Raw genomic sequence first — 18,032 nt, forward strand, 5'->3', positions numbered from 1 at the left:
CCCTATCAAGGATGTAGGGTCTCTATTTATATAAAAATCTTTCGTCCTTCTTGTGACAGCTCCGCTCGCATACGCCGTTCGACAGCTACTGAGGACCGGCTTCCCGCGAACGCGCGTTTTATGCGACACATATTATAGTGTGCGAGAGGGACGCTAAATAGATCGCTCTTATTCGCACATATAAATAAAAGTCATTTTTCGAAATAAAAACACGCAACGGTATATAGGTGACCAAAACGGCTTTTTTTGCTTCACACCTCCCATTCCTTTTCATACTTTCGCCTCATTTCCTTCGTCTTCAATCCAGTGTTCTACAATTATTTATTCTTATTTTTTATTTATTAATTATATAAACGTAATGGGCAACCTAATGGTGAAGGTGTTTTTCACCAGTTACCCCTTTGGACAGTGCAGATATAAATTAATGAAGGTAGATGAGATAAGTAAATAGTATTAAAGAGAAAGAGCAGAAAAAATCTAAAAAAGAAGCAAAATATCAAGGAAGATACCAAAAAATCTCATATAAATATAGTAGTGGCCAAAACTATAATTATATATATATATATATATATAAATATAATATCATATATATAAGACAATATCTCTCCACCATATAGGTATATGCTTCAAATAAACAATAATGCGTTGTTTTGAAAACAGAGAAACATTATTAAAAATTATTATTTCAATTGTCGATTCATTTTAAAAGTTTATTCTGCACAAATACCAACTGCTTTACCGACCGGCGACCGCACTGGACACCATTGTTAACAGCGCCATCTTTGAAGTGTCAAGGTTAAACAGATACTGCTCTACCGACATTAAATAAGCGCGGCGCAGTACAAAATCATCCTATGAAAACATTGTAAGCAATGGCAAACCCGTAAAATTAAAACATAAAGTGTGATTTATATATGGTTGTATCCCGAGGATTGAACTCGCGACCAACAATCGCAAGTGATAGTCCTCTATTGTTGGTCTACAAAGCATTATTATTAAAATTTTATCTAAATATGTTTAAATAACAGCTGACATAATGTTAACGAAGAAAGAATTAGGCAATTTAAATAGTGCAATAAAATAGTTTTATGAATATTTAGTAAAGGAAACATTTTGGAATTGGTAATATTAAATCAAGGTTTAATTTCTTGATCAAGCCATCACAACAATTTCTTTTTATTTGTTTTTGTATTGTAGTCATTTTATGTACGTATAATGGCGTTATTTAATGTATGAAAAACAATTCTATATTGTTGTGTAACGCCATCTAGTATACATATAATTAAAGTTGTCTGTAGTGTTGCAATGTATCCTTGTTATATTGGTTGCACCAAAAGTTCATGTTTTATTGTTGTTTTATCTGATTTAAAATATATTTAACAATGTTTTAAATAAATATATTCACTATACAACAATTTTTATTGCCTTTTTATAGCCTCATTATATATATATTAGCTTCATTTCTGTCATAATCGAGCTCGAAATTTTAATAAAAATAGTAAAGAACGATTGCCAATCTTAAATAAAATTAAGTAAATCGCAATATAAATGTGCTTTATAAAAAATATTATTACATTTAAAGCAACGTATTATTTTAATGCTTAAAATTCGTTGGTGAAGTTAAATTTCTTTATGTCAATTTTTTTACAAATTAATTTTAAGATTTAACGAATATCCAAAGTTCAAAATCTAATTAAACATTTAAACTTTTATAAATTAAATATAATGACATATATAATTTGTAACTTGTTTAATAAGAAGTATTATTACATATTTGAATAATCTCTCTTTAAGTATGACATTGTATTGCTTTATATCATTAAAGGCATATTGCCTTTAAAACTATATACTATTTTTCAGAAATCACGATTCAAAACCTATTTAATATCGAACGAAATATTTGTAAAGTAAATATAGTAAGATTATAATATATTCTTATTTAGAATAATATAATAATTAAAAGGCAACATTCTTTTAAATTTCACTTTCACATATTTGTTTAGTGGTATGGCAACACAGTTGCGCTTTGACACACCTTGGTGATACGATTTGTGTTTTCATTGCTTCCCTGTGTTATTTATTGTTAAATAAACAGAATAATCGTGAATCAAGCAAACTTTTTATTTAGAAAACTTCAGTATATACAACGTTGATCAATTATAAAAGGTAAAAATCTTCTCAAGCGGTTACTATACATACATTCTATAAATTTAAAAATAATCTTCCAATAAGTGTATCAATAATTCAGCCTCATATATACGATTCATATTTACTTTTCACACGCGGTCATTTCGAAAGTCATACTGTTTTTATAGAAAACATATATATATTCATATTTCCAAGTAAGTACTCAATGAGTCATGCTTTCACTTGAGGTACAAAACAATCGAATAGTTGTAACGTATCGACACATACCATTCAATTGTTTATTTAATGTAATATACAACCTATATGTTGTGGGAACAATATTTATAAAGAATTTGTTTATATAATTATCATCATTAAATAACAAGAAATATCAATATTTACGTAAATGGGACATGGAGATGGGTTTACTTGGGATTTCTTTACGCTATCAAATCAGGAATCGCGAGATTCGTAGATGAACAAAAGAAACTAGCATTGCCAAGCGGATTAGCAAGTCAAAGTAGCAGTAGCCAGGCCACATGACTGACTTGCATAGTGTAGGATGTTCAAGAGCAAGAAGGAACATCAAAAACCTCTTTTAGGTTGTTTGGACATAATGGATGTCTTTGCATTAGCTCTGAGATGTTAGCCCTAGGGCTTTTACAGCTTCATCTGAATAGAGTTCTTGGAACGGAAGGGCAGCTTCATCCGCAATGATTTCTCGGAATGGAAGGATCATGAACTATACTAAAAACTAAAGCGTTCAGGTTTCCAAACCTACATTATACCTACACACTAATGGATGATGAGGTAGTGAACATAAGGCTTTCCTGGTTGAGTCTGTTGTTGTTGTTTCTAAAGTAAGTGTAGAGTGAAAATTGGAGGGCAGAGTGGACCACTTGGCAATCGGAGAAAGGATACTGAACATACCTCGGATCGCCAACAATGGCAACATTGGAAGGCTAATTCTTTTACATGATGGATGGTGGAGAGTATCATGTTTGGCTTTTGATCATCGCATGCATTTTTCATCATCATTTTTCATGCAGTGAGCAGTCATTAATAAAGTGGTTATTATTGAGAATGGATGCAGTCTGCTTGCAACCACTCCTATTGCAAGTTAAGCTAAGAAAAAATATATGACCATATACCATAGACTAAATTATCATAGTCTATGAAAGTATTAAGATATATAAAAAGAATAGCTACAGACATGACAAACACTAAAGATAAAGATGAAGCTTATATCATATCTATTGTGATTGAAAAAGTAAGATGAGATTGTGATATAAAATTCCCAGGCATTAGGGGGTATATATTTTTTTCTAGATTTATTAGGACTTTCTATAACATTTATGAAGCATGTGTAAATTGAAAGATTTAATTATCTTATCTCCGAGTTAAACCTTACCTTACCACCATATTCTATTGGTTTGGCTGCATGGTACTTCTGGTTATTCAGCAAACTCGAAATGCCAAGACATGGACACTATTTTATCACAATTGAGGACATAAATACAGAATCAAAGAAGGTTTTAAAGGTTTTACTGGAAAAAGACTCTTCCAATTGTTTTAAAGACGGGAAGAAGTGTTGGTAAAAGTATTTCTTTATCACGCGCAGATATAACTTTGAAGGTGATGAAATCGATTTGAAAGAATAAATAAAGAATTTACTTTTTAATAACAAATTAACATTACTTTTTTATCCAAATAGTATGTTTGAATGAGGAAAGTATATATTCTATGCTTCATAAAAGTAATGTCTATGTATGTACAGAAAGTGTGGCATGGCATTACTATACAATGTCATTGATATATCATTTAAAAATTATTTATATATAGATGAAAACCATGTAAAAAGATACTATTTGTGTCTAGAATCAGTATTATACATCTATTTTTATATTGGCCCAGTTATGGGACCCTTTGCACTCCATATCTTGTACAAGGTTTAATATTCCAAAATGATTTTTTCACTATCTTTGTCTTTTATTTCGGTATTCTTCTATTGTTCTTTGTATGATCTATCTATTTTCTTCTCTTTGACAATTTTCTATTGTTATCTTTCATACTTATTTTTGTTCATCACCTAACTTCCTTTGCTTTGTTACTTAAATATCACAGATTTGAGTAATATCATATCTATTTACCTTGATTTATATTTATTTTGTGCTATTATACATTCTTATTTGATATGCTAATTTATAGCAAATTATCACAATTTGTCAGTTTACAGTTTTTATTCTTATTTCTTCAATTTTATTTTTGTTTTTTTTTTGCTTCCTGATTATTTGCATGCTTACCCGACCTGAATCTGTTTTATATCTTTTTTATTGTATCCTCTACTATCTTCAGCATTTGAGGAATACTAGCCTGTCAGTCATCTTTTATTAGTGAGGTGATGCTGTCCTTGCTGACCTTTTTGCCCAACAGGCATTTAGAGTCATATCAAAGTCCTCTGAATGTGGGACTGTCAGATATCAGATGCATTATGATCTGGTACAAACCCGGTTCACAGGAGCATTTAGCAATGTCCTTGATCTTTAACCATGAAGGTACTTGAAGAATCACTCGTGCCTCATGAAGAGCTGGATCAAGACAGTGTTTACCTCAATGCTGTGGAGCATGCGGTGTTATGTATCTCTTTTAGGTGTTTATAAAGCATGGGAATGAATTAAATGGATGTGGAACATTTCCAATTGGTCACATTGTAAATATATGGTGGAGGACATTGTTCAGCTGTGAACATCCTTTGGCTGAAATTATTTGTTGTAAACAACCATGCTGAATTATCTCCAGACCAGCTCAGACAGCGTCATTGCTTCTGGAGACGGTATGACCTTTTATCCACTGTAGTGTTGCGAGGTTGTTACTATTTACCTTCATTAGATATTTGTGACACTCTTATATTAATCTGGAGTTAATGGTGTGATCTCCCTACTGTTGAAGACAATTCAAATGGAAGATCTTCTTACTATCCTAGCAATTAGGGAGGCTCGGAACGCTGTGAAGTTGCTAGTGGTGTTGCTATGCTCTTGTTCAGGTCTTCAGAGAATGTTCCGGTGCCTGAACTATCTGCAATAGTAGATATAATGTTTTATGTATTCTAAAATTTTTAACAGGAATGGCGACATTGACGGACCCCTACGGCACCACGGGCCAGCTGACTTTAAAATGGGACCCCAAGAACTTGGAGATCCGCACCACGTCTGTGGAGCGTACACTGGAGCCACTTGTACTGCAGGTCACCACTCTGGTGAACAGCAAAGACAAGGCAGCTAAGAAGAAGCGGGGTGAGTTACATTGTAAAGGGTTGGAGCGGAGATTGCAGAAGAATATTTTGGTGATGAATTTGGTTTTTTTTATCTTATCCAATTATCTGCAAACCATTTTGGTTGATAATGTCTAAAAGTTTATGCCTTTTAGTAATATACCCCACTGGGGGTATGGACAGCATTGTTAGGGTCTGGTCTAAAACTGGTAACATAGTAACCTTTTGGTACAAGGCATACTTTGTAGTGGGCATATATGAGTTGATAGGAAGAAGATTACATTTACATATAGATATTAAAATAGCCTGATGAGGTCACCATATGAAAAGATTTACTAATGCAATGAAGTCATTTTTTTTGGAAGCTATGGGTAAGTCATAATTGACTGTTTATTAAAGATTTGGGGCACTTTCCAGCAGGTAAATCGAAGCGTGCCAGTGCTCTGGTGGCGACAGTGGAGCGGGCAACTGAAATCTTCATCGAGCGCGGTCAGACCATAGCCTACGAGAACCCGGAGATCACTCAAGAGATGCTGGCTGCTGTGGAGGAAGTCAGAAAGGCTGGTGAGTTCAACTTGGTTTTTTTTGAACTTCAACACTTGATGAATTGTTTCTTCAAAATTCAGTTCTTTATCAGTACAAGTGAACTGATGGCATATGGATCCAAGATGTGGTCACTTAAGACATGCCTCATAACATAACTCGAGGTTACCTAGAGAGCAATTGAGGTGGTTATTCTCGGAGTTTCCGCTGATGAACAAAGGTCACCGATATAGCTTGAAGGATTGCTCGTTTAAAGTGGCAGGGGTCGAAAGCTTCTCGAGTGGCGACAAGTAGCCGCAGGAAGGTCGGTTATGGTGGCGACCTTTGTAGAAGGCCCAAGCCTGGCAGTGGATGTCCATCGGCTGAAAGAAGATATGTAAAAATGGCGTATAAGTAATGTCATAATGTGAACGTGTATTATAGTACCCGGCGATTAATATGTGCAATATTAAAATGACAAGATTGACACATGAATGCAGTGTCATTTGGCCAATAGGCACACAGCCAAATAAAAGTTTGGCCAACACATTACTGCGTACGAATTTGTCTATATTCATTATGTAATCTCTTTCATCCGCCCTAAAGCATTCGAAAGAGACAGACTATTTAATTGTGTATGAACAGCTGTAGTATCTAGAGATGTGTTTACATGAGTCTAATTTTTTTTTTGGAAATACACCGGGGATTTCCCGCAATAACCGCAGAGACAGGATTAAATTCATCGACAATTGTAAATAAGATGTGTTTACACGTGACAATTTAAAAAAAAAATAATTTACGTAAATATAGCTACAATACCCGTTGATAAATATTGGACATCGACCTTTGGAAAGAGACAATCGGCTAATTTCGGCTTCGTAAAGCGTTGTCTCTGTCGCACGAAATACAAACAGTCCGGTATCTACTAGGAGCTGTTACAACAAGTATCATTTGCTTCCTTTGATAATTATTTTCAGATAAGTGGTGGCTTTAGGTTGGGGAAAATAAAATAAAAAAAATCATGTTCACATTATGTTTACGTATTTAATTATTTAGGAAAATTATAACTGTATATAACAAACACCGTTATACCTATTGTTAAAATTAGACATTTTAATAAAAATAAATATAATATTTCTGCTACCAATATCGCTGTACCGCGCCTTATGGGGGGAACGGAGTTATGCCCATGTTTCTTCGCCCTCTACCTAGAGTTTTCCTAAGGAGTGGTACAGCGGTTTCGGTCGCACTATAACCACCAGTATACCAGGTGCGGCTATGTCATTGGCTGCACGGGAGTTCTCCGAGGAACCATGCGCGTCGGCTGTGCGAAGTGCGATGGTTCGCGCGGCACGTGCGCTACTGTCTGCTGTCACTCGCCTCCTGATCCTCGCTGACATGGTGGATGTTCATCTACTGCTGGCCAAGCTTAGGGCGGTGAGTTAACAAAGCATTTTAAGGTAACGGGAGATGTCATGAAGAACACATCAGACCATAAAACAACAAGAGTGAGGTGTGATGAGGAATCATTGGGAATGCTTCACACACTATTATCACATTGGTTAATTATTTTATATTTTTTTTCTCTAGTGTATTCTCAAACGTTCAAGTTTCCGTCATCAGACGAAGCTCTACCTCTCGTTTTTCATCAACCTTCATCACCATCATTCCATTCATATTTTCATACTACGTATGGTGATTACTTGTGAACACCATAAATAGAATTCCAGGAGATCATAATTTTAGAGGAAATATTAAAAAAAACATTTTGAAATGACGGTTTTACTAAGTCACTTATTCGAAGAACCTTGGACTGGGTTATGCTCAGGATTTCCCTGCAAGTTCAAGATTTGAGAGATCCGTAGACGAACGGCTCAGAGGATTTGCGTGTTCAAGTGGCAGTTGCCTGGCCACTTACTCCTCAGAATTGACCACAGACCAGCTAGAGCCGATTGTATCTTCCACTCATGTAGATAGACAGATGGCCTTGTCGTCGGAAGATGCTGGATCCAGGTCCTATTGAAAATTTAAGGGGGGGGGGGTCTATAACCAGCAGAGTAAGGCTATATGATGATGGTGATTAACTTCGTTCTATAATTACTCTCCAGGTGGAAACTGACTTAGATAAACTGAAGTCAGCGTCATCCCAGTCCGAGCTGGTGGAATCAGCGCGTCAATTCGGCCGCTCTGCCAACGAGCTGGCTGCCCAAGCTGCAAGGAGGCAGAAGGAGCTGAAGGAACCCCGCATGAAGGACGAGCTCGCTGCCGCCAGGGCTGTGCTGAAGAAGCACTCCACCATGCTCCTCACTGCGTCCAAGGTATTTTACCAGATCTCTATTTACGTATTAATTTTCTTGGCAGAGCGTTCCCGATCTTAATGCTTCACAGCGCTTTATACGTTTTCCAGTTCTGTCACTGAGAACATTCAAAAATAGTTTATAGGTATGATTTATTTCGATTCAGATTTAATTTAAAAATTATGGTATCCGGAAATTATAGTTATAAGAAATAAGGCTGACACGCTTATACGACGACTGAAGTGACATTTATCCGATACACCCCACGACTGAAGTAAGATTTTGGCGGAAGACTCACACGACTAAGGCGACACATGGCCTACAGACCCCACGACTGAAGTAAGATTTTGGCGGTAGTCTCACACGACTAAAGTGGCGACACTTGGCGGATACACCACACGTCTTAGTGACAGTTGGCTGATATACCCAACGACTAATGTGACATTAGATCCATAGACCTTACGACTAAAGTGAGTTCAACTTGCCAATCTGTTGGACAATGTTGGCTGCGTTTACGGATCTCCACATAACTGAATCAATGTTCTTTCCAAGATCCTTAGAGTGAGAGACTGTTTTTCTGTGACATGAGTCATCCAAACCTGAGTCTTTGTTAATTGAAGAGCTGGTTTCCAGGTGTACGTGCGTCATCCAGAACTTGCAGCCGCTAAGGCGAACCGTGACTTTGTGCTTCGCGCTGTCTGCTCTGCCGTGGACACCATTTCAGCGGTTGCACAAGGACGCCCCCTGCCTCCTGGAGGTTGGTACTAACACTTTTTGGAGGGGATGACCTGGTCACATCTATATGATCCCAACGCATAACTCTAGCACTTTGGCGGTTTTATACTATGTATATATGTAGTATAACTTTATTGAACACTTATACATGGGTCTTGGATTTGGGGGTAGTGTGGAAGGGGCCAGTCGTCAATACGAATGAATCTTTCTCGATGTTTTTCCCTAATATTTAGTAATTGATTTCAACACATCGGGTCTGTAACACTGGATATTCTTAACAAAGTAAGCCCCTACCAGTAGGGGGGGGGGGGAAGAAAGAGATACCATGACGATATGATTAAGGCATACATTTATATATTAATAACTGTGATATTTGTTTATCATATATTCATAATGGCCCTTTTTAGAACCTCTTGTATGTATCATCGTATTGAGAACGGGGACCTTTTTTAGTTTAAATTTTTTATACTCTTGTTCTTCTGTTTACAATATTACTCTTCTTTTCTGTTGTTCACATTTTAATTCATTCTCTTACGATACTACTACTTATTCACATACCTCGCCTCTCTTCCTTCATCACAATCTTTTGGTACATCGCTGTAGTGTCATACATTCTTCCCATATCAGAGCTACTTGGAGTCCTTTTACTAAAAGAACCCACAACACTCGGATGATGTTTCTTTGGTGATGAGTGGTCATGAAGATAACTGTGATGGGGATTTCTCTATGGAGAAACCCCAACGGATTTACAAGTTGAACATATGACCGTTGGGGTTTTGAGGTACCACGGTTGGAAGAAGTTAGATGTCGCTTTAAACCAGGCCTGTTGGAAATCTGTGGGGAACCATGGTCTAGCTGTGGATGTCCTACTGCAGAAATGATGATAAATTTAATTGTGTTACAGGTAATAACCGGCCTCCGATCGAAGGTCCAGGCGAGCTGGCCCAAGCACTCGACGACTTCGATGTAAGTATATTGACGGTCTTCGTCTGCTAGATGGCGTTGACGATATTCGTCCACTAGATGGCGTTGAAGATCTTTGTCTACTAGATGGCGTTGACGATCTTCGTCCGCTAGATAGTGTTGAAGATCTCAGTCAGCTAGATGGCGTTGACGATCTTCGTCCACTAGATGGCGTTGAAGATCTTTGTCTACTAGATGGCGTTGACGATCTTCGTCCGCTAGATAGTGTTGAAGATCTCAGTCTGCTAGATGGCGTTGACGATATTCGTCCACTAGATGGCGTTGAAGATCTTTGTCTACTAGATGGCGTTGACGATCTTCGTCCGCTAGATAGTGTTGAAGATCTCAGTCAGCTAGATGGCGTTGACGATCTTCGTCCGCTAGATAGTGTTGAAGATCTCAGTCTGCTAGATGGCGTTGACGATATTCGTCCACTAGATGGCGTTGAAGATCTTTGTCTACTAGATGGCGTTGACGATCTTCGTCCGCTAGATAGTGTTGAAGATCTCAGTCAGCTAGATGGCGTTGACGATCTTCGTCCGCTAGATAGTGTTGAAGATCTCAGTCAGCTAGATGGCGTTGACGATCTTCGTCCGCTAGATAGTGTTGAAGATCTCAGTCTGCTAGATGGCGTTGACGATATTCGTCCACTAGATGGCGTTGAAGATCTTTGTCTACTAGATGGCGTTGACGATCTTCGTCCGCTAGATAGTGTTGAAGATCTCAGTCAGCTAGATGGCGTTGACGATCTTCGTCCGCTAGATAGTGTTGAAGATCTCAGTCAGCTAGATGGCGTTGACGATCTTCGTCCACTAGATGGTGTGTCTTCATCAGCTAGATAACGTTTATTTTTATAGCCCTGTGTTTTATGCCTCTCGTACCCCTAACTTAATTTTAGGTCAGGGACTTTTTTTATTTTTATTTCGCGTTCTTCAGTCGTTCCTCACATATTCTTTTATTATCTTTCTTTCTACAGTTCTTTCACCTTTCATTTTTATCCATTTTCCTTTCATTCAACGATTCTTTCTTTTCCCCATATCTCAACTATTACAATTCTTGTTTTAATTTAATTTCTAACATTTGGTCTATTCTAGGATTACTCTTTTAACAATATTGTTATGTTTACTTGTTTATTTATCTGCATATTTCTATTTTATTTACAATTTTTATTTTAAAATAACTCGCTGAAAAGTGTTGTTAAAGTTTTATGTCGTCCCTATCAACTGTACAAAAATAGGTTTGAGTGTATATAGTCTGAAGAATGCAATGAATTGTGAATTTTAAATACCTCAGTCACCGCCCCACTTTCGACTTGGTAATTCGAAGGTGGGGGTGGGCCCCCCACTAAGTGGGCCGATGACTTAGTATAGGTCGTGGGACCGGTCATCGTGGCGACTCTTGAGGGAAGCATATGTGTTCCAAGTGGCATCTATCGGCTGAAAAGAAGAAAAAGGACGATTTGATTGCATTTACCAGTGATCATGCTGATCCTGAAACCCGTTCCAGAAAAGACCCTGCCTAGATTACTCCAGCACTCATTTCGTGTCTGATCTCCAGGAGCGCATGGTGATGGAGCCGCTGGCGTACTCTGAGCTCCGTACCAGACCCTCGTTGGAGGAGAGGCTCGAGTCCATCATCTCCGGAGCTGCTCTTATGGCGGATAGCTCATGCACCAGGTATACACTAGTGTCTCTATATTTAGATTTACTTTAGAACTTTAATCTTAAATTATCTAAATATATTATTATGTGACAAAAAATCTTCTTCTTCTTCTTCTTTCCATTTTCCCTTTATTTAGGGTCGGGTCTCCTTATCAATTTGCGCCAGGCCACTCTATCCTGGGTTGACCCTGCATCAAGTTGAAGGGTTTCCAGTTCCTTTCTGATATTAGACCACCATGTAGCTTTTGGACGCCCTCTCCCTCTTGGGAATTCTGGGACAAAAAATGATAGGATAAAATTAAAGGTTCTAATATGTGTTCTTGTAGTAGTCTTTACAGCAACTTGTCCACCGCTGGACATAGATTTCAAACAGGACCGGTTGGAAGCGGTCTTCGTCCAGGGTCTTTTGACCTCAGCAAGGTTGTCCGTCATCTTATCTCATCTTTTTAAAACTAAAGGTCCAAAAATGTGTTCTTGTAGTACTCTATACAGCAACTTGTCCACCGCTGGACATGGATTTCAAACAGGACCGGTTGGAAGCGGTCTTCGTCCAGGGTCTTTTGACCTCAGCAAGGTTGTCCGTCATCTTATCTCATCTTTTTAAAACTAAAGGTCCAAAAATGTGTTCTTGTAGTACTCTATACAGCAACTTGTCCACTGCTGGACATGGATTTCAAACAGGACCGGTTGGAAGCGGTCTTCGTCCAGGGTCTTTTGACCTCAGCAAGGTTGTCCGTCATCTTATCTCATCTTTTTAAAACTAAAGGTCCAAAAATGTGTTCTTGTAGTACTCTATACAGCAACTTGTCCACCGCTGGACATGGATTTCAAACAGGACCGGTTGGAAGCGGTCTTCGTCCAGGGTCTTTTGACCTCAGCAAGGTTGTCTGTCATCTTATAAATTTCAGTAGACCATAGAAGTGATAGTAAACAATGTTTCTTATATTGGTACTCTGCATGGAAGGGTTGTGATCTGTGACATCTTCGATAGATGGCGCTGGCAGTCGATTGCCTCACGATTGTTAGACTCGTGCGTGATCTAAACAGATGTTAGATAGCAACTGATCAAGTCAAGGTCATCCATGTAATGCTACTAAGGGAGGAGGAGGAGGAAGGGGGTGTCCCGACGTAAGTCTGTAACATGTGGAATTTCCAAGGAAGCCTTGGAATGGGTTCTTTGCCCTGGCACCACGAACCCTTGGAAACTAAATGCCATTTGAACAGCAGTGTAGTTCAGTCTATCAAAAAATAGTTTCTTTACTGGTGATCAATTTAAACGATCCTTAACGGATAATAACATGAACCATTGCCCCTTATATTCTGCATGGTTGATCATCAGAAGCAAGAATCCTATTTTACCCCATCTTGTTTAAATAGACCAGGTGATTGGCAAGCGAAGAGTGTCTATCCAAAAAGTGGACAGACGATCTGGGTAAGGACGCTGGATGAAGATCGCTTTGAACCAGTTCTGTTGGAAATAGTGGGGGTGGTGGGGGGAAGTATGTCCAGCTGTGGGCATTCTACGACTATCTTGTTGCAGGGACGAGCGCCGCGAGCGAATCGTTGCAGAGTGCAATGCGGTGCGTCAGGCTTTGCAGGAACTTCTCCATGAATACATGAGCAATGTGAGTGATTCTTATCTTCAATGTGTTAAGGTTCAATTTGGATTGACCAAAGCTGATGCTTCCTCGTTCCTCATTTCTGTAGTCTCTATAGGTAGAAAACTACGAAAGTATCCATACATACACACACAAAGACACACATAGATATATATTTGTGTGTGTGTATGTATATAGTACATACAGACACAGTGTGTGTGTGTGCCTGTGTGCGTGCGTGTGTGTGAAATGTGAAATGAAAAAAATGTGTCTCATGAAAGAGGTGAATGAATGCAGAAGTATAGCTCTCTCTGTCTCACGACTATACCGCTATTGTGTAAGATGGATATTAAGATGTTTTACAAACTCACATATTTATATGTATATATATGTACACACATGTAAATATATACATATATATATGTGTATATATGTTTGTATACATGTATGTGTGTATAGCAATATATGTACACCATAAACTGCCTTCTTCACGTCTCTCATCTCTATCCAAAGGTTGTCTGGTAGAGATCACCTCGAGCGATAAGACCGCCTCTTGTACCATACGAATTGTTTTATTTTACTTCTATTTATTATCTATGGTGTACAAAAAAGTGTCAATAAATATAATAAAATAAGTATATACACGGGAATTGTTTATAGGTGTAATGAAATATGTTACATTTTTTTTTCTATTTGAATCCGACACATAGTAAATAATAATTAATTTTAATATGTAGTAATATGAATTTTGAAAACGCTTTTTCTTACTATGTATAGCTGTATGGTATTCTAGACACAATCTAGTGTGCGATTGGTGCTATAGGAGTGAGAGAGACAGACTACCGCTTCCCTCTCGCCTTCGTGACGTCATCTTATAAAGAAGCAGTATCTAAATTAAGTAATCTTTTATTAAAAATTGTTGTTGCCTGTTGTTGATCAGGCGGGCAAAGCGGAGCAGTCCGAGGGTCTGGAGCGAGCCATCGAGCACATGTGCCGTAAGACGCGCGATCTGCGCCGGCAGCTGCGCAAGGCGGTCGTCGACCACGTGTCCGATAGGTAGAGTAAACGACGATCAGTATCATCAGGTTCCAGAAAGCTCCCCCTTTTACTTTCATCTTGAAGTAGATTGTGGGGATCGGGGGAGAGTTTGGTATAAAGTAGAGAAGTTGAAAGAGGGAATTGACGGAGTAGAAAAAAGAGGGGAGGGGATAGAGAGGGTGAGATTAATGGAATACAAAAAGCAGAGTGAGTAGAATAGAGAAATGGAGTAGGTTTTACTAGGATTAGATTGTGAATTGACTTGTGGTTTTACTTTGGCTTTGAAATGAAGTTCAGTGAAGAAGAAATAGAGAGTTGGTTAATCTTTTCCCCCTTGCTCTACCTGTCAACAAGAAATACGGGATGAACATATAAATGTTTATGTATATGTATATATGTTTAGTGAGAAATATCAGAAAGTTTGTTCAGAAACCGGTGGTAATTGAGTATTTCACTGCGACAGCTTCCTGGAGACGAACGTGCCGCTGCTGGTGCTGATGGAAGCTGCCCGCAACGGCAACGAGAAGGAGGTTGAAGAGTACGCGATCATGTTCACCGAGCACGCCAACAAGCTCGTCGAGGTACGCCCTCCACTAATTCACCTTCATTTCTCCTAATCTTCACTCTTCTTTTACAGTTCTCTTCCACGCGTAATCTTTGCCTTCACTTATCTTCCTCAACTCTGTACTGTTCTTTCCATTTCTATCACGCTTCTACGTTCTCCGTGACTCTCATCTGCATTTTTCCCATTGTCTATCATTCTCCACTCTTCTTCACTTTACTGTCTTTTCCCACTACACTTCCTCTCTCTTTTCCTTTCACTCTCCTGTTCTTCTATCATATTCGCCTATCTGCAACCTTAAGCCTACTGGAGTCTATCGTAAAAATAATACAATGTAAACATACAAATGTTAACACCATAACGAAGCTGAAACGAGAGTATGAACTTGCCGTCAACTAAAGTGTTCGATTTTCAAATTTTATAATTATTTTTTTACTTGCCGTGCGAGATAAATTGAGGGTAGTTTTAAAAATCATTGATTGACGGTTAAGTTTGGGAATTTTGGTACGTCCGTCCACAAGGTGGCAGATGACCTTGTTATGGTTGAAGACGCCGGATGCAAGCAGCTATTAGTAATCTAGGGGGGAAGGGGGGGAGGTCATGTCTAGTGGAAGCCCTATGGCTGACATAATGATCATGATGGATTTTTAACTGGTGTCATTAATGATTTACTGTGGTCGAGGTGGTGGTGATGTTATGTTTGATGGTAGGTGGCGAACCTGGTGTGCTCCATGTCGAACAACGAAGACGGTGTGAAGATGGTGCGTCATGCAGCCGCCCAGATCGAAGCTCTGTGCCCGCAGGTAAGGTTTGATAACAAACATCAAGACTTGTCACGGGATGGTGGTAGAGATGTGATGGAACTGACCTCCAGCTGATGAAGAATAAGTACCACTTTAACGTATCCGTAACTGGTAGACTTCATCTAAAGGTCGTCGAATGGCGTCCACAGGTGTGCGTCTATCAGCTGACATGATGATGAGTGAGCACTTGATATCGAGTGATGTTTATCAGGTGATCAACGCGGCGCGAGTGTTGGCGGCTCGCTGCAGGTCTCGGGTGGCTCAGGATAACGGTACAGCGTTCGCAGCTGCGTGGGATGCAGCTGTTCGCCTACTTACTCTCGCCGTTGATGACGTCACTACTATCGACGACTTCCTCGCCGTCAGCGGTTAGTATGCTCTCTTTCTCTTTCTTCCTCTGCCCTCTTTCTCACACTTCACTTTTCCCATACTCCCTCTCTATTTTCCCACATCATTTCTCTACGTGATTTGATCTATTACGCATCACCCTGTAAAAAGTGATCACTTTCTAGAATACCACCAACACAGATCCAATGAGTAACATTCACCTATAAGCAATCTCCCTGTATACTGACTAGTTTTATCTCCACAGAGAACCATATCCTGGAGGACGTGAACAAGTGCGTAGTGGCATTGCAGGAGGGTGACCCTGACTCCTTGGAGAGGACCGCCGGTGCTATTAGAGGGCGGGCGGCAAGGTAAAATAAATGAAGACTAATTATTCCAAATATTTCTGTTACGATATATAGGTCTTGTCTCCAAGAAGGTATAGGCCTCCCCCTAAGAACGCGACTACCTAAATACAAAATAAAAGCCTAAAGTGTAAGTAGGGGGGGAGGAGGGGGAGATGGGGGGAAATGACTGGTAGAGTTTGCCTTGTATTTAAAGCGTTTGTTTTAAAGTCAAAAGTGAATAGGGTCCATTTAAAATATATAAAGTGTAGATAGAGTTGAGGTTGTCTTTGAAAAGTTTTCTAAACTTGTATTAATAATTCAATGGCAACCTTTTTCAGGAGCCTTTTTAAGCCTTAGCAAAGTTCGAAGGCTTCCTAGGAGGCCTCGGCATGGGCTAGTACCTCTACTTCAGTCCATAGAGAGTTGTATTAACAAATATATATATATATATATTAATAATATATAAGTTGAGGGTTATGATTTCTCTACGAGGTCGAATCGGCAATGGAGAGTTCCGTAGGTAAATAAAATTACTGAAATTGTCGTATTGGTTTAAGTGGCGTTGGCCAGAATGACTGAAGCCTTAAGGTCTGGTAAGACCTTGTTAAAGTCGTTGAGGGAGGTCTATGCCCTTGTAAAGGTTTTCAAAGACCCTAGATGCAGTTGCAAACTGCTCATGTAGAAAGTCAACGTGAAGCCTATATCCAAACTAGCTGATCCCGCAAACGTTGTTTTGCAAAAAAAAATATTTTTAATTTAAAAATAAGGGTTGATCGTAGAGGGGTGAAAATTTATGTTTGTATGTTGTATCATAAAAAAATAAAAACAAAAAAAATCGTCAAAAAATAAAAAAAAATTTTTAAGGGTGAACAACCTTTATCACTTGGGGGTATGGAAAATAGATAGTAGCCGATTCTCAGACATACTGAATACGCATGTAAAATTTGGTAAAAATCGGTCGAGTCGTTTCAGAGGAGTTCAAGTTCGAACACCGTGACACGAGAATTTTATATATTAGATGTGTAAAAACCCTCTTGTCCAGGGTCTGTTCGGTGGTGACGCAAGAGATGGACAACTATGAGCCCTGTATCTACACGAAGCGGGTCCTCGAAGCTGTCACCGTGCTCCGTGACCAGGGTAAGTGGAATTTCACTACATATAGGTATAGATATATTTACAATGCGATTAAAATAAGAATAGGACCGGCCTAGCGCCATGTTGTGACGTCACAACGGGAACTTGGTATAGTGTGCAAAAAAAGCAATGTTAAAAAATAATACCAGTGGCTAAAGTCACTCGCTCGGCTACCTTCGAAGCAGTTTCCAAATGCTTAATGAAACTTCCAAATACATCACGCGATATATGAATATTGCCATCTGGCCCTGGTACAATTCTTGCTTGTTTTAACTGGTCCAACAACATAATGGCACGTTTTTTCTCTTCCTCGAAGTACTTATCAACATTGCTGATAATCTCTCGAGCTCGCCGATGTAAAACACTACCTCTTTTGCTCATTGTAGAACAAATTAAACAATCAACGAAAACAATTATTATTATTTTTTATTTTATATATTTAATGCTGACCGTACTTATGTGAGTGAAGTTAGCCGAGAGCCCGTCCTATTCTTATTTTAATCGCATTGTACGTATGTCGTGTTTTTATGCGGTGGACCGCATAAAAGAATCACTCGAAGAAGAATCACTTGAATAAGAATCACGTAAAGAAGAATCACTTGAAGGTAAGTAAGTACCTCAGTCGTTTGGTGGTGATTCTTTTTTAT

The 18,032-nt window shown here is 38.7% G+C and overlaps 1 protein-coding gene across 1 annotated transcript in view; it reads left to right on the top strand.

Moving 5' to 3' along the window:
- Positions 1-2,041: 2,041 nt before the first annotated feature.
- The window catches only part of alpha-Cat (catenin alpha), a 93,838-nt gene continuing 77,847 nt past the window's right edge, over positions 2,042-18,032 (top strand). The window contains exons 1-15 of the mRNA XM_068771088.1: positions 2,042-2,166; positions 5,250-5,420; positions 5,819-5,962; positions 7,191-7,357; positions 8,029-8,238; positions 8,851-8,974; positions 9,857-9,918; positions 11,473-11,591; positions 13,117-13,231; positions 14,115-14,230; positions 14,676-14,793; positions 15,485-15,577; positions 15,789-15,945; positions 16,170-16,275; positions 17,294-17,388. Coding sequence (XP_068627189.1) covers positions 5,252-5,420; positions 5,819-5,962; positions 7,191-7,357; positions 8,029-8,238; positions 8,851-8,974; positions 9,857-9,918; positions 11,473-11,591; positions 13,117-13,231; positions 14,115-14,230; positions 14,676-14,793; positions 15,485-15,577; positions 15,789-15,945; positions 16,170-16,275; positions 17,294-17,388 — 1,795 coding nt within the window. The 5' untranslated portion in view covers positions 2,042-2,166; positions 5,250-5,251. The remainder of the gene's footprint in view (positions 2,167-5,249; positions 5,421-5,818; positions 5,963-7,190; positions 7,358-8,028; positions 8,239-8,850; positions 8,975-9,856; positions 9,919-11,472; positions 11,592-13,116; positions 13,232-14,114; positions 14,231-14,675; positions 14,794-15,484; positions 15,578-15,788; positions 15,946-16,169; positions 16,276-17,293; positions 17,389-18,032) is intronic.

This window comes from Battus philenor, unplaced genomic scaffold, assembly GCF_028537555.1.
Source record: "Battus philenor isolate CCGP_79_NKW_IND1 unplaced genomic scaffold, ilBatPhil1.0.hap1 SCAF_30, whole genome shotgun sequence".
In the NCBI taxonomy this organism is placed as follows: Eukaryota; Metazoa; Arthropoda; class Insecta; order Lepidoptera; family Papilionidae; genus Battus; species Battus philenor.